The sequence below is a fragment of the Salvelinus namaycush genome, chromosome 27, assembly GCF_016432855.1.
Source record: "Salvelinus namaycush isolate Seneca chromosome 27, SaNama_1.0, whole genome shotgun sequence".
Lineage (NCBI taxonomy): Eukaryota > Metazoa > Chordata > Actinopteri > Salmoniformes > Salmonidae > Salvelinus > Salvelinus namaycush.
Window position 1 is genome coordinate 7,340,759 of NC_052333.1, and position 17,684 is coordinate 7,358,442.

At 44.4% G+C, this 17,684-nt stretch overlaps 1 protein-coding gene across 1 annotated transcript in view; it reads right to left on the reverse strand.

The window, feature by feature from the left end:
- Positions 1 to 17,684, reverse strand: part of LOC120022156 (focal adhesion kinase 1-like) — a 249,631-nt gene that overhangs the window by 1,827 nt on the left and 230,120 nt on the right. The window contains exons 27-31 of the mRNA XM_038966022.1: positions 16,683 to 16,745; positions 15,060 to 15,099; positions 14,682 to 14,785; positions 333 to 488; positions 89 to 169 (exon numbers count right to left, since the gene is read on the reverse strand). Of these exons, the coding sequence (XP_038821950.1) occupies positions 89 to 169; positions 333 to 488; positions 14,682 to 14,785; positions 15,060 to 15,099; positions 16,683 to 16,745 (444 nt within the window). The remainder of the gene's footprint in view (positions 1 to 88; positions 170 to 332; positions 489 to 14,681; positions 14,786 to 15,059; positions 15,100 to 16,682; positions 16,746 to 17,684) is intronic.

The window sequence follows — 17,684 nt, forward strand, 5'->3', positions numbered from 1 at the left end:
TTTGTTGTCAGACACAATAGGACAACAGTCAGAGTATCAACAGAGTCAGAAGCAATATGTTGACTTGTAATGAAGAGTTGTTTCTCACCTCTCTGTGTGTGCTTGCTGGTAACACTGGTATGGTCTCGTCCACTGTGGCCAATAGGGTTCTCAACGCTAGTCCCACCTCCTGTAAAAATAACCAGTATATCACTGTAATAGAAGAACAAAGCTAGAACGGCTTACAAACCAGTATCACTCTACAATAATATCCTCTTGATCAGCATATAATGATGATGATGATTCAACAACAAATGTTGTCTTTTATCGCCATTGATTGAAGCTAGCCTTACCTTGACCATTGGGACGTACTCCTCTGGAGGGGCTGGCTGGATCTTACTGGACATCTCTATAACAGCCTTGACCAGGCCCGTCACGTTCTCATACACCTTGTCGTTGGAGCGGTCCAAGTTGGCCGTGGGGGGAGGGCTGATCTCCTGAGGCTGGATCTACACACCACAGAGATGGGGGTGAGTTGGTTCACATACAACATACTGAGGGAAGTGAATCTATCTACCTAGAAATCATGTTAGTTATTATATTTCTACAGTGAATCTATTATGATGAAATTTTTACTTTTTTTAATTCACATTTTCAAACAGTCCATTTCTATTTTCCAACGGGGCTATACATTTGGGTGAGGTTTTTCTCTCTCGCCTGAGTAGCCTCGTTTCCCTACCAAAAATAAAATCTGTGAAATAACAATGTCAAATACAGGTAGCCTAGTCAAATAATTAACATTCAATCACATTAAACGTTACTCTCGTGGAAATTCCACTAACGGTCCGTATGTAGCCAAACGTAGCTGCTGCTCATTCCGTTTGCTCTAAAATATAAATGATGATAAATGGTTAAAAAAGTACGGCCCGCGTCCATAGAGACACATACCAGCTCTACTGGTAGTACTGCTACTACCAGCAGTACTACACCTGCACCTGTTGAAGACACAAGTTGTTCTGCTTCCACAAGCACATCCAATGCTAGCATCAGTAATTCTACATTTGTTGCTAGCCCAGCTAGCATGGACACTGACAGTTGTGAATCTGATGCATCCGAAGAGCTACTGCCCCCTTACCCGGGAAAGCATCGAACAACAGACATCGAAGAGGCGCAAATATGATGAGCATTACATTGATTTGGGGTTCACTTATATTGGGAGTAGTGCCTTTCCTCAGCCACAGTGTGTTATATGTGCAAAAGTACTATCTCACAACCTGATGAAACCTTCACTCTTGCGCAGACATTTAGAAACAAAACATGCCAATTTGAAAAATAAGTCACGGGAGTTTTTTGAGTGAGAATTAAGACGACTTTCGAGTAGTAAGACATGTATAAAAGCAAAAGACACCATTAATAAGAAGGGGCTAGAAGCGTCTTATACGGTGAGATACCGAGTGGCTAGGATAGGCGAGCCCCATACTATTGTGGAGGACTTAATTCTTCCTGCTGCCGCGGATATGGCCATGACAATGCTGGGGGAAAAGGCCAAAAAAACTATACAGACATTGTCTTCATCAAACACTGTTTCTTGACGCATCAGTGAAATGGCAGGAGATGTTTTGAAACAATTACTGCTTCGCATACCAGCCAGTGAATTCTATGCGTTACAGCTGGATGAATCAACAGACGTGGCGAGCCTGGCACAGCTCCTGGTATTTGTCAGCTACGTTTATGGGGGGTCAATTAAGGAAGACATCCTCTTCTGCAAACCACTGGAAACCTGGACAATATGAGAGGATATTTTTAAAGTACTGGACAGCTTTGTGACATCAAATGGACTTTGGTGGTCAAGATGTGTTGGTATCTGTACTGACGGCGCAAAAGCCATGACAGGGAGACATAGTGGAGTGGTAATGGGCGTGCAAGCAGTTGCTCCCGACGCCACTTGGGTACACTGCAGCATCCATCGAGAGGCTCTTGCTGCCAAGGGAATGACTGACAGCTGAAAGACGTTTTGGACACTACAGTGAAAATGGTTAACTTAGTTAAAGCAAGACCCCTGAACTCTTGTGTATTTTCTGCACTATGCAATGATATGGGCAGCGACCATGTAACGCTTTTACAACATACAGAAGTTGGTTATCAAGGGGCAAAGTAGACACGTTTTTTTTTTTAAATTGAGAGACGAGCTTAAAGTTTTCTTTACTGACCATCATTTTCATTTGTCTGACCGCTTGCATGATGACGAGTTTCTCACACGACTGGCCTATCTGGGTGATGTATTTTCTCACCTGAATGATCTGAATCTAGGATTATACAGGCACTCTCCGCAACTATATTCAATGTGCGGGACGAAATTGAGGCTATGATTAACAAGGACAACACACAGGTCCTTCCATCATTGTATGATTTTTTGTGTGCAAATGAACTCAAGCTTACGGACAATGTCAAATGTGGTATAGCGAAGCACCTGAGTGAGTTGGGTGCCCAATTACGCAGGTACTTTCCCGAAACGGATGACACAAACAACTGGATTCGTTATCCCTTTCATGCCCTGCCTCCAGTCCACTTACCGATATCTGAACAAGAGAGCCTCATCGAAATTGCAACAAGCGGTTCTGTGAAAATTTAATTTAATCAGAAGCCACTGTCAGATTTCTGTATTTGGCTGCGCTCAGAGTATCCTGCCTTAGCAAATCCCGCTATTAAGACACTGATGCCCTTTGCAACCACGTACCTATGTTAGAGTGGATTCTCGGCCCTCACTAGCATGAAAACTAAATACAGGCACAGACTGTGTGTGGACAATTATTTAAGACTGAGACTCTCTCCAATACAACCCAACATTGCAGAGTTATGTGCATCCTTTCAAGCACACCCTTCTCATTAACCTGTGGTGAGTTATTCACCATCTTCGATGAACAAATAAGGTTTTATATGTAAAATGGTTAAATAAAGAGCAAAATTATTGATTATTATGATATTATTATTTGTGCCCTGGTCCTATAAGAGCTCTTTGTCACTTCCCACAAGCTGGGTTGTGACAAAAACTCACACTCATTCTTATGTTTAATAAATGTATCGTATAGTGTGTGTGTGGCAGGCTTACAATAGATGGCAAAAAACAACATTTGAGAGTGCGCTGACCCTGGTGCTAGAGGGGGTACGCAGCTGGAGGTTGAATGTTTGAAGGCGTATGTGACTATAAAAAGTTTGGGAACCACTGGTCTAGAGAAAAGAATCCAGGTGATTTTATGTGACTTGATTTTTGATGACTACACAACCAGAACTGTCCCAGCTTCCCTTCCAGCTGTCCTCTTCACTGGGACCACTAGGTGGTATCAAGCTAAAAGGGATTTCTTTCTGTAACCACTTGAAGACAGTTCATTTATAGATTCATCATGTCGTTACAGAGTGAACATTAGATGACAGTATTTGCCAGAATTACTGTAGCTCGGGTCACAAGTCATGTAGAGCATACAATCTCTGAACATGGTTGTGAACGACGTGTGATGAATTGGACCCCCAATACACCGAAACAAACATGTAGACAAACATACACTCTCACACACCACGGTCCAAACAGGAGGCAGAACCCAGTGGTGAGTCAGATTGTACATGATATACTATAATCTACTAGACCACAGTTAGTGATGGTTACTATGACAACACAACCCTACATACATCATGCCATACCACAGGGAAGAGAGTCATCAATGAAGGCCCACATTTATCTGTTATTACTCCCACGAATTGATTATACATCGTTACTATGACTGCCAAAATAACCATTACAGTCATTACTGAAATGACTGCCACTGAATACTAGAATGCTTTGGTTATGGCTTTCTTGCCAAGCTTCCATGGTTGTAGAACATACGCCTCGATGAAGTGGCCTCATCCGGAGTATTTATTTTATTTAACCTTTATTTAACTAGGCAAGTTAGTTCAAAACAAATTCTTATTTACAATGACGGCCTACCCCGGCCAAACCCTCCCCTGACCCGGATGACTAATTGTGCGCCGCCCTATGGGACTCCCGATCACGGCCAGTTGTGATACAGTTCGGGATCAAACCAGGGTCTGTAGTGACGCCTAGGATGCAGTGCCTTAGGCCGCTGCGCCAATCGGGAGTAGTCACATCCAGACACTGATCTATTGTATGTTCTAATGGTTACAGTTAGGATTCAGGCAGAGGAAACTGATCTTAGATCTGTGCCTAAGGGCCAATGCCACTATTCACTGGGCTAAGAAGGTTTGATGACTCTCCCTGTACAGTGGTAGAGAACGTTTTATTAGAGCGCTCCCCAGTGGTCAGACAGTGACTGACACAAACACAAGACGTCTTACCCTCTAGGGCTAAAGGGCCACAACAGCAGGGTGAGGCACAGAGGCAAAACAAGGGAGTGCGATCGGGAGGGAGGGAGAGGGGGATGCAGGAGAAACAGAGCAGAAGAGGGAGAAAGGATTAATACTGTAGAACCAAAGACAAAAGACAACATGCAATGCATCAATACAATACAAGCAGACAGAAGACAACATGCAATGCATCAATACAATACAAGCAGACAGAAGACAACATACAATGCATCAACACAATACAAGCAGACAGGGCACAGCGTTTTAAAACACTGCAACAATACTGCCCTACCAAGCAAAAAGGCAGTAACTGCTCATAGCGTGGAACTGAAAAGAAATGGCTTTTATTTACCTTGGTTTCACAATAACTTTATGCAGTTAACTGCTAACATGACCCCCATTTTCTCCAGAACACAATAGAGGCAGGATACTTGTCCACCTGATTAAGCATGTATTTAATGTATTTTCGACCAAATGAGCAGTTACTGCCTTTTTGCTTGGTAGGGCAAAATAGTACCTCCCTGTTTCACTCCGTTTTGAGCCAGAAAGAGAAAGATCTGAGTACTAACTGGATGTTGAACTGACAGGAGGATCTAAAGGCCTGCACTATCGTATCTGGAGGTATTGTATGGTAATGTATGGTATTGTAATGTATGGTATTCTATTGTATCTGGAGGTATTGTATGGTATTGTATTCTATTGTATTTGGAGGCAATGTATGGTCATGTATAGTATTCTATTGTATTTGGAGGTATTCAATGGTATTCTATTGTATTTGGAGGTATTGTATGGTTTTCTATTGCATGTTATTGTATTGTTCATAATGTTAGCTTTCACTGGAGGAAGTGAGAAATGAGTCTAAAACCTTTGGAACATGTCTTTAACTGTTGAGATCAAAGGAAGGTGAGAAGGGAGCTTTGGACTGGTCTTGGCTGGGTTCTATCTTGTTAGGAACCACTACTTTCCTTGGGCACTTCTATCCTCCACTGTATTAAAAGCCTTAGAGTTTTAACAGGGTTTTATTTTCAGAGCTAGAAGAAGAGAGGCCTCTCTAAGGGTCTCCCTTCAAACTGCCTGCCTGGAAAGTTCCAAGAAAAAACACACTCTTCGAAAACAGTCTTCATTTCACTGGCTCCTTTCTAAATGGACGCTTGTTGGCGTTGCATAACTAGGGCCCAGAATAAAGCCCAGAAAGTGTGGTTTTCCCTGGGGCTTTTTCTGGGCCGGCTTGTCGGCATCTGTATGGAACCTGTGTAGGGGTGGATGGTGGGTTGACCCTGGCTGTGTAGGGGTGGACGGTGGGGTCAGGGTGGGATGACTCTGGCTGTGTAGGGGTGGACGGTGGAGTCAGGGTGGGGTCAGGGTGGGATGACCCCGGCTGAGTAGGGGTAGATGGTGGGTTCAGGGTGCATGGTGGGTTCAGGGTGGATAGTGGGTTCAGGGTGCATGGTGGGTTCAGGGTGCATGGTGGGTTCAGGGTGGATAGTGGGGTCAGGGTGTATGGTGGGTTCAGGGTGGATGGTGGGTTCAGGGTGGATGGTGGGGTCAGGGTGGATGGTGGGGTCAGAGTGGATGGTGGGGTCAGGGTGTATGGTGGGTTCAGGGTGGATGGTGGGTTCAGGGTGGATAGTGGGGTCAGAGTGGATAGTGGGTTCAGGGTGTATGGTGGGTTCAGGGTGGATGGTGGGGTCAGTGTGGATGGTGGGGTCAGAGTGGATAGTGGGTTCAGGGTGTATGGTGGGTTCAGGGTGGATGGTGGGTTCAGGGTGGATGGTGGGTTCAGAGTGGATAGTGGGTTCAGGGTGTATGGTGGGTTCAGGGTGGATGGTGGGGTCAGGGTGGATGGTGGGTTCAGAGTGGATAGTGGGTTCAGGGTGGATGGTGGGTTCAGGGTGGATGGTGGGGTCAGGGTGGATGGTGGGTTCAGAGTGGATAGTGGGTTCAGGGTGTATGGTGGGTTCAGGGTGGATGGTGGGGTCAGGGTGGATGGTGGGGTCAGGGTGGATGGTGGGTTCAGAGTGGATAGTGGGTTCAGGGTGTATGGTGGGTTCAGGGTGGATGGTGGGGTCAGTGTGGGATGATTTCCACCTAGTCCCCAACCCCCCCTGTCCTCCCTGCAGCCAAACAACTGCTTTTCCCAGGGAGGAAGTGGAGCGTATCCAATAGCTTTCATTTATTACTTTAGTTCCACATGAGCTGAGAATGATGGAAGCTGTTTTTTTCCGACAGTCATTGTAGATTCTATATTTCTATGGACAAGCATGATGCCTGGTATTTACTGTACGTCTACATCATTGTGTTCTAAATGCAGACACCTACTCATTCAAGGTTTTTTTATTTATTTATTTATTTTTTACTATTTTCTACATTGTAATAGTGAAGACATCTATGAAAAAACTATGAAATAACACATATGGAATCATGTAGTAACCAAAAAAAGTGTTAAACAAATCAAAATATATTTTATATTTGAGATTCTTCAAATTAGCCAACCTTTGCCTTGATGACAGCTTTGCACACTCTTGGCATTCTCTCCACCAGCTTCATGAGGTAGTCACCTGGAATGCATTTCAATTAACAGGTGTGCCTTTTTTAAAGTTAGTTTGTGGAATTTCTTTCCTTAATGCGTTTGAGCCAATCAGTTGTGTTGTGACAAGGTAGGGGGGTATACAGAAGATAGCCCTATTTGGTAAAAATACAAAGTCCATATTAGCCAACCTTTTACATTTAAGTCATTTAGCAGACGCTCTTATCCAGAGCGACTTACAAATTGGAAAGTTCATACATATTCATCCTGGTCCCCCCGTGGGGAATGAACCCACAACCCTGGCGTTGCAAGCGCCATGCTCTACCAACTGAGCCACACGGGACCACTTGACCATATTATGTCAAGAACAGCTCAAATAAGCAAAGAAAAACGACAGTCCATCATTACTTTAAGACATGAAGGTCAGTCAATCCGTAAAATTTCAAGACATTTCAACACTTCTGCAAGTGCAGTCGCAAAAACCATCAAGCGCTATGATGAAACTGGCTCTCATCAGGACCGCCACAGGAAAGGAAGAGGATAAGTTCATTAGTTACCAGCCTCAGAAATTGAAACCCAAATAAATGCTTCTCAGAGTTCAAGTAACAGACAAATCTCAACATCAACTGTTCAGAAGAGACTGGGTGAATCAGGCCTTCATGGTCAAATTGCTGCAAAGAAACCACTACTAAAGGACACCAATAAGAAGAAAACACTTGCTTGAGCCAAGAAACATGAGCAATGGACATTAAACCGGTGGAAATCTGTCCTTTGGTCTGCTGAGTCCAAATGTGATATTTTTGGTTCCAACTGCCTTGTCTTTGTGAGACTGGCAAAGAGTAGGTGAACGGATGATCTCCATATATGTGGTTCCCACCGTGAAGCATGGAGTAAGAGGATGTGTGATGGTGTGGGGGTGCTTTGCTGGTGACACTGTCTGTGATTTATTTAGAATTCAAGGCACACTTAACTAGCATGGCTACCACAGCATTCTGCAGTGATACACCATCCCATCTGGTTTGCGCTTAGTGGAACTATTATTTGTTTTTCAACAGGACAATGACCCAACACACCTCCAGGCTGTGTAAGGGCTATTTGACCAAGAAGGAGAGTGATGGAGTGCTGCATCAGATGACCTGGCCTCCACAATCACCCGACCTCAACCCAATTGAGATGGTTTGGGATGAGTTGGACAGCAGAGTGAAGGAAAAGCAGCCAACAAGTGCTCAGCATATGTGGGAACTCCTTCAAGACTGTTGGAAAAGCATTCCAGGTGAAGCTGGTTGAGAGAATGCCAGAGTGTGCAAAGCTGTCATCAAGGCAAAGGGTGGCTACTTTGAAGAATCTCAAATATGAAATATATTTTGATTTGTTTTACACTTTTTTGGTTACTACGTGATTCCATGTGTTATTTCATAGTTTTGATGTTTTCACTATTATTCTACAATGTAGAAAATAGTAAAAAATAAAGAAAAACCTGTGAATGAGTAGGCGTGTCCAAACTTTTGACTGGTACTGTTTGTATGTGTGACCTCTGTAAGTGTGTATATCTATCCACATGTGTGTCTTCAGTGTGAATATCTACATCTGTCTGAGTACTTTGGGTTGGGCTAGCCTTGCTCTGTACTGTCTGAGGCTTGGCTGAGAGAGAGCGAGGGAGAGAGCTGATCTAGGAACCCCGTTCTGTTGACTAGCAGCAACTTTAAGCGCCTGGGCTCTTGGTGAAGCAGGGGAAATACTGACATGTTTTCAGAGCTTTTCCTGTCCAGATCCCCATCTGCTCTGAATTTGGCTATAGGTTAGAGTTCTCTCAGCTCCTGAATAAACTGGGAGGACGTATTTATGTCAGAACTTAAAAGGAACTGGTGATAGTCCGGTAAGAAATAGAAAGCATGCTTGAAATGGCAGCAGTAACCCATAGCAACCAAAAGCACATGCATTGTCTCAATGTTAAAGTACTGGTCTCTTTCTCATACAACATTATAGTGATACTTCAGTAACTCCCCTGAGGATGAGGGTTCAGGCTCAAGAGCTTTTCCTGACCACTGACCTGACCGGGAGAAACTCTGGGCCCTGCTACTGCTAGACCATGTGACCTGACCAGAAGAAACTCTGGGCCCTGCTACTCCTAGAGCATGTGACCTGATCGGGAGAAACTCTGGGCCGTGCTACTCCTAGACCATGTGACATGACCGGGAGAAACTCTGAGCCCTGCTACTCCTAGACCATGTGACCTGACCGGGAGAAACTCTGGGCCCTGCTACTCCTAGACCATGTGACCTGACCGGAAGAAACTCTGGGCCCTGCTACTCCTAGACCATGTGACCTGACCGGAAGAAACTCTGGGCCCTGCTACTCCTAGACCATGTGACCTGACCGGTATAAACTCTGGGCCCTGCTACTCCTAGAGCATGTGACCTGACCGGGAGAAACTCTGGGCCCTACTACTCCTAGACCATGTGACATGACCGGGAGAAACTCTGGGCCCTGCTACTCCTAGACCATGTGACCTGACCGGGAGAAACTCTGGGCCGTGCTACTCCTTGACCATGTGACCTGACCGGAAGAAACTCTGGGCCCTGCTACTCCTAGACCATGTGACCTGACCGGTATAAACTCTGGGCCCTGCTACTCCTAGACCATGTCACCTGACCGGGATAAACTCTGGGCCCTGCTACTCCTAGACCATGTCATCTGACCAGGAGAAACTCTGGGCCCTGCTACTCCTAGACCATGTGACCTGACCAGGAGAAACTCTGGGCCCTGCTACTCCTAGACCATGTCACCTGATCGGGAGAAACTCTGGGCCCTGCTACTCCTAGACCATGTGACCTGACCAGGAGAAACTCTGGGCCCTGCTACTCCTAGACCATGTGACCTGACCGGAAGAAACTCTGGGCCCTGCTACTCCTAGAGCATGTGACCTGATCGGGAGAAACTCTGGGCCCTGCTACTCCTAGACCATGTGACCTGACCGGGAGAAACTCTGAGCCCTGCTACTCCTAGACCATGTGACCTGACCGGGAGAAACTCTGGGCCGTGCTACTCCTAGACCATGTGACCTGACCGGAAGAAACTCTGGGCCCTGCTACTCCTAGACCATGTGACCTGACCGGTATAAACTCTGGGCCCTGCTACTCCTAGACCATGTCACCTGATCGGGAGAAACTCTGGGCCCTGCTACTTCTAGAGCATGTGACCTGACCGGGAGAAACTCTGGGTCCTGCTACTCCTAGTGTAGCCCTAGGTATGAGTCATGTAGCCTGGTCAGCTTCCCATTCTGGTGGGAAGCTGCTATAGACCACCAAGTGCTAACAGTCAGTATCTGGATAATATGTGTGAAATGCTTGATAATGTATGTGATATCAACAGAGAAGTATATTTTCTGGGTGATTTAAATATTGACTGGCTTTCATCAAGCTACCCACTCAAGAAAAAACTGTAACCAGTGCCTGCAACCTGGTTCAGGTTGTCAGTCAACCTACCAGGGTATTTACAAACAGAACTGGAATGAAATCATCAACATGTATTGATCACATTCATTGAATCAGATGGCTCATTCATCACAAAACCCACTGATATTGCCAACTACTTCAATTACTTTTTCATTGGCAAGATTAGCAAACTTAGGGATGACATGCCAGCAACAAACGCTGACACTACACATCCAGGTATATCTGACCAAATGATAAAAAACAAGAATTGTACTTTTGAATTCCGTAAAGTCAGTGTGGAAGAGGTGAAAATATTATTGTTGTCTATCAACAATGACAAGCCACCGAGGTCTGACAATCTGGATGGGAAATTACTGAGGATAATAGAGGACAATATTGCCACATCTTCAATTTAAGCCTACAAAAACATGTGTGCCCTCAGGCCTGGAAGGAAGCTAAAGTCATTCCGCTACCCAAGAATAGTAAAGCCCCCTTTACTGGCTCAAATAGCCGACCAATCAGCCTGTTATCAACCCTTAGTAAACTTCTGGAAAAAACTGTGTTTGACCAGATACAATGCTATTTCACAGTAAACAAATTGACAACAGACCTTCAGCACGCATATAGGGAAGGACACTCAACAAGCACAGCACTTACACAAATGACTGATGATTGGCTGAGAGAAATTGATGATAAAATGATTGTGGGGGCTGTCTTGTTAGAGTTCAGTGCAGCTTTTGACATTATCGATCATAGTCTGCTGCTGGAAAACTGTATGTGTTATGGCTTTACACCCACTGCTATAATGGGGATAGAGTTACTTGTCTAACAGAACACAGAGGGTGTTCTTTAATGGAAGCCTCTCAAACATAATCCAGGTAGAATCAGGAATGCTCCAGGGTAGTTGTTTAGGCCCCTTACTTTTTTCAATCTTTACTAACGAGATGCGTAGAGCCAGTGTGTCTATGTATGCGGATGACTCAACACTATACATGTCAGCTACTACAGCAACTGAAATGACTGCAACACTTAACAAAGAGCTGAAGGTAGTTTCGGAATGGGTAGCAAGAAATAAGTTAGTCCTAAATATTTCCAAAAGTAAAAGCATTGTATTTGGGACAAATCATTCACTAAACCCTAAACCTCAACTACATCTCCTAATGAATAATGTTGAAATTGAGCAAGTTGAGGTGACTAAACTGCTTGAGGTAACCCTGGATTGTAAATCGTCATGGTCAAAACATTGATACAACAGTAGCTAAGATGGGGAGATGTCTGTCCATAATTAAGCACTGCTCTGCCTTCTTCACAACACTATCAACAGGGCAGGTCCTACATGCCTTAGTTTTGTCGCACCTGGACTACTGTTCAGTAGTGTGGTCATGTGCCACAAAGAGGGATTTGGGAAAATTGCAGTTGGCTCAGACTAGGGAAGCACGGCTGGCCCTTAAAAGTACACGGAGAGATAACATTAATGACATGCATGTTAATCTCTCATGGCTCAAAGTGGAAGAGCGATTGACTTCATCACTACTTGTTTTTGTAAGAGGTGTTGACAAACTGAATGTACCGACCTGTCTGTTTAAAATACTAGCATACAGCTCAGACAACCATTCATACCCCACAAGACATGCCACAAGAGGTTTCTTCACAGTCCCCAAGTCCAGAACAGACTTTGGGAGGCACACAGTACTACATAGAGCCATAACTACATGGAACTCTATTCCACATCAGGTAACTGATGCAAGCAGTAGAATCAGATTGAAAAACAAGTAAAAATACACCTTATGGAACAGCGGGGACTGTGAAGAGACACACACAAAGGTACAGACACATGCATACTCACACATTGTGATATTGTTGTATGGTGGAATTAAACATTTTGTATTGTAGATATGTAGTGGTGTAATAATGTTATATGATGTACTGTTTTATCTTTTGTTTTATATGTAATGTAAATTATTTAATATGTTTGGACCCCAGGAAGAGTAGCTGCTGCCTTGGAAGGAACTAATGGGGATCCGTAATAACCCCCAGGAAGAGTAGCTGCTGCCTTGTCAGGAACTAATGGGGATCCATAATAAACACCAGGAAGAGTAGCTGCTGCCTTGGAAGGAACTAATGGGGATCCGTAATAACCCCCAGGAAGAGTAGCTGCTGCCTTGTCAGGAACTAATGGAGATCCATAATAAACACCAGGAAGAGTAGCTGCTGCCTTGGAAGGAACTAATGGGGATCCGTAATAACCCCCAGGAAGAGTAGCTGCTGCCTTGTCAGGAACTAATGGGGATCCATAATAAACCCCAGGAAGAGTAGCTGCTGCCTTGGAAGGAACTAATGGGGATCCGTAATAACCCCCAGGAAGAGTAGCTGCTGCCTTGGAAGGAACTAATGGGGATCCATAATAAACCCCAGGAAGAGTAGCTGCTGCCTTGGAAGGAACTAATGGGGATCCATAATAAACCCCAGGAAGAGTAGCTGCTGCCTTGGAAGGAACTAATGGGGATCCATAATAAACCCCAGGAAGAGTAGCTGCTGCCTTGGCAGGAACTAATGGAGATCCATAATAAACCCCAGGAAGAGTAGCTGCTGCCTTGGCAGGAACTAATGGATATCCATACTAAATACAAATAGCACAAACAAATGTAGGACCACGCTCAACCAAGCTGTGATGGTGACCCTGGAGTAAGACATTAAGACAGTGTTGTCTTGGTGCTGTGATGGTGACCCTGGAGTAAGACATTAAGACAGTGTTGTCTTGGTACTGTGATGGTGACCCTGGAGTAAGACATTAAGACAGTGTTGTCTTGGTACTGTGATGGTGACCCTGGAGTAAGACATTAAGACAGTGTTGTCTTGGTACTGTGATGGTGACCCTGGAGTAAGACATTAAGACAGTGTTGTCTTGGTACTGTGATGGTGACCCTGGAGCAAGACATTAAGACAGTGTTGTCTTGGTACTGTGATGGTGACCCTGGAGTAAGACATTAAGGCAGTGTTGTCTTGGTACTGTGATGGTGACCCTGGAGTAAGACATTAAGACAGTGTTGTCTTGGTACTGTGATGGTGACCCTGGAGTAAGACATTAAGACAGTGTTGTCTTGGTACTGTGATGGTGACCCTGGAGTAAGACATTAAGACAGTGTTGTCTTGGTGCTGTGATGGTGACCCTGGAGTAAGACATTAAGACAGTGTTGTCTTGGTACTGTGATGGTGACCCTGGAGTAAGACATTAAGACAGTGTTGTCTTGGTACTGTGATGGTGACCCTGGAGTAAGACATTAAGACAGTGTTGTCTTGGTACTGTGATGGTGACCCTGGAGTAAGACATTAAGACAGTGTTGTCTTGGTGCTGTGATGGTGACCCTGGAGTAAGACATTAAGACAGTGTTGTCTTGGTACTGTGATGGTGACCCTGGAGTAAGACATTAAGACAGTGTTGTCTTGGTACTGTGATGGTGACCCTGGAGTAAGACATTAAGACAGTGTTGTCTTGGTGCTGTGATGGTGACCCTGGAGTAAGACATTAAGACAGTGTTGTCTTGGTGCTGTGATGGTGACCCTGGAGTAAGACATTAAGACAGTGTTGTCTTGGTACTGTGATGGTGACCCTGGAGTAAGACATTAAGACAGTGTTGTCTTGGTACTGTGATGGTGACCCTGGAGCAAGACATTAAGACAGTGTTGTCTTGGTACTGTGATGGTGACCCTGGAGCACGACATTAAGGCAGTGTTGTCTTGGTGCTGTGATGGTGACCCTGGAGTAAGACATTAAGACAGTGTTGTCTTGGTGCTGTGATGGTGACCCTGGAGTAAGACATTAAGACAGTGTTGTCTTGGTACTGTGATGGTGACCCTGGAGTAAGACATTAAGACAGTGTTGTCTTGGTGCTGTGATGGTGACCCTGGAGTAAGACATTAAGACAGTGTTGTCTTGGTGCTGTGATGGTGACCCTGGAGTAAGACATTAAGACAGTGTTGTCTTGGTGCTGTGATGGTGACCCTGGAGTAAGACATTACGACAGTGTTGTCTTGGTGCTGTGATGGTGACCCTGGAGTAAGACATTAAGACAGTGTTGTCTTGGTGCTGTGTTGCTGTGATGGTGACCCTGGAGTAAGACATTAAGACAGTGTTGTCTTGGTGCTGTGTTGCTGTGATGGTGACCCTGGAGTAAGACATTAAGACAGTGTTGTCTTGGTGCTGTGTTGCTGTGATGGTGACCCTGGAGTAAGACATTAAGACAGTGTTGTCTTGGTGCTGTGTTGCTGTGATGGTGACCCTGGAGTAAGACATTAAGACAGTGTTGTCTTGGTGCTGTGATGGTGACCCTGGAGTAAGACATTAAGACAGTGTTGTCTTGGTGCTGTGAGTGTTGCTGTACCTTGACCCCCTCGTTGTAGCTGTCTACAGGGTTGAGGCTGGCCAGACTGCCCAGGTGGCTGGGGGCTCCAGGACGAGGAGGCTTCTTAGGAGGGGCCACATGCTCTGAGAGGAGTGAGAGAGGAAGGAGGAGAGTTAATGTGTGTGTGTCTGTGTGTGTGTGTGTGTGTGTGTCTGTTTGTGTGTGTGTGTGTGTGTCTGTTTGTGTGTGTGTGTGTGTGTGTGTGTGTGTGTGTGTGTGTGTGTGTGTGTGTGTGTGTGTGTGTGTGTGTGTGTCTAAAAGAGAGAAAGATACATGAATATCAGAACACACAGAGTAGATAGACTCATGTTGCCATTCCAGTATGTGTAGTGACATATGTGCTGAGGACTGTCTTACCTGGTTTCCCCAGTCCCACTGGTTGGTATATGTTTCCTGTCTGAGGGGAAACATAGAAACACAAACAAATGATTAGAAAGGCACACTGGCACTTTTCTGTCTGTCTGGCTGGCTGACTGTGCTTTTCCAACAGCACTCTGGATTAGGGCTTCCCATGGGCCCAGTGTGTTTCAGTGTTGTTGTGGGTACCATGTGGCTAACAGCACAGCATATCTCAGACCCTCAGAGACAAGCAGACAGCTACATTTCTCCAGCTCCTCCCCAAAACCCTCTTCTCTCTTGATTTTAACACACTATGGTGTTTTCTTCCCCCCTCTACATTCGGATGTTTCCTCTTCTCAGAGCAGAGACCCACAGTTTTGTTCTGTAATTACTGTGTAAATGGGTCTGGTTGGTTTGTGGGTGTTCTATAGCTGACGCCTGTTTTTAAAGATTATCCAGCAGCAGAGAGAGATGATGGCATGAGAAACTGTTGCCACAGTTCAGTTCCCACCCTCCCTAGTCCCAATATGTCGGCCTAGTGGGACTGGGCTGGTTCAGAGTGTCCAGCTTGAACAGGGCTGTTCAATATCGGTCCAGGAGGGCTGAAACCCTTCTGGTTTTCTGTCCTTCTAACAAGGGACTAACTCAGACCTGGGACACCAGGTGAGTGCAATTAACTACCAGGTAGAAAGACAAAACATACGTGTTTGGGACCTCCAGGACCAGGACCGAACATCCCCAAGGTAGTATATGTGTATATTACTGAGGTAGTATATGTGTATATTACTAAGGTAGTATATGTGTATATTACTGAGGTAGTATATGTGTATATTACTAAGGTAGTATATGTGTATATTACTAAGGTAGTATATGTGTATATTACTGAGGTGGTATATGTGTATATTACTGAGGTAGTATATGTGTATATTACTAAGGTAGTATATGTGTATATTACTAAGGTAGTATATGTGTATATTACTGAGGTGGTATATGTGTATATTACTGAGGTGGTATATGTGTATATTACTGAGGTAGTATATGTGTATATTACTAAGGTAGTATATGTGTATATTACTAAGGTAGTATATGTGTATATTACTGAGGTAGTATATGTGTATATTACTGAGGTGGTATATGTGTATATTACTAAGGTAGTATATGTGTATATTACTAAGGTAGTATATGTGTATATTACTGAGGTAGTATATGTGTATATTACTGAGGTAGTATATGTGTATATTACTGAGGTAGTATATGTGTATATTACTAAGGTAGTATATGTGTATATTACTGAGGTAGTATATGTGTATATTACTGAGGTAGTATATGTGTATATTACTGAGGTGGTATATGTGTATATTACTGAGGTGGTATATGTGTATATTACTGAGGTAGTATATGTGTATATTACTGAGGTAGTATATGTGTATATTACTGAGGTGGTATATGTGTATATTACTAAGGTAGTATATGTGTATATTACTGAGGCCAGCGCTATAAAATTCAGACAAAATGTCTGTTGGAAGAATTATTGAAATGGAAAAATTTAATAAATACATTGGTTTATTGAAAAACAATATTTCCTGCTCCGTCCCTCTGGGGGTATGAACCTAAACAAACGGTGGGTCATGGGAAACTCACCGGCCCCTGGAGACTGCAGTCCTCCCTGTCAATGCTGCCCCGCGAGTTCCTGGATTCTGGCTTCTGACGAGAACACATAGCAGAGGGTCAGAGAACTAGCTAGCTACATCTGACCACCTCATAACCACAACCTCAAAGATTAAAACCTCATTTATCACTAAAACCATTGTTACAGTAGCCTTTAAATAGAATACTATAGAGTCTGTTTCTTACAACATAAGATGAAATGACTGCCGATTTCTCGCTAGTGTTTAATTCCATGAGAGCATAGAACTCACAATTCCGTTTGAAACGGATCTGTTCTTTTATCTTGCTGTGTTAACCCTCATTCCCTGCTACCAACAAACAATACCAAATCAACCAATCATCCATCCAGTAGAATCTAAAATATATTTATGCCACCCTGACTGACCACAAAGATATGCAAACACAGACAGTGCAGTGAGATAACTATATGCACAGAAGGAATCCTCAGAGCTTCAGGAGCACCTTGTTGAGAGTTAAACATCTTTCCAGGTATCCAAGTACCAGCAGTACAAATCCACACAGAAAGCCACCTAAACAACCACCACCCCTTCCCAGCCATGATCTGTACCGGTTTTCCAAAGCAGGACTTGAAAAGGTGCATCCTCTGAGCTCTGTGGAAAGCGGTGGTCCCATCGGCAGAGTGAGACAACAAACAGTCTGAAGTTTCTGCTGCTGGATGAGGAAGGCTTAAACGTGTCTGACGGATTCATGCAGAGACTGATCGCACAGCAGACTCCTCTTGCTCTGTGCCAGACCTCCTTCTCTCTCTCCCTCTCTCCCTCTCTCCCTCTCTCCCTCTCTCCCTCTCTCCCTCCCTCCCTCCTTTACTTTCTCCCAGTTGACGATCTCAACCCTTATTTGTGTACAGGAATACATAATCATATGAAACCAAATATTTCACACAAATCACATGAATAAAGATAGTGAATGTCTAAATGCTACAGTGGCTAAGGTATACAAAGGAAGACCACGTCA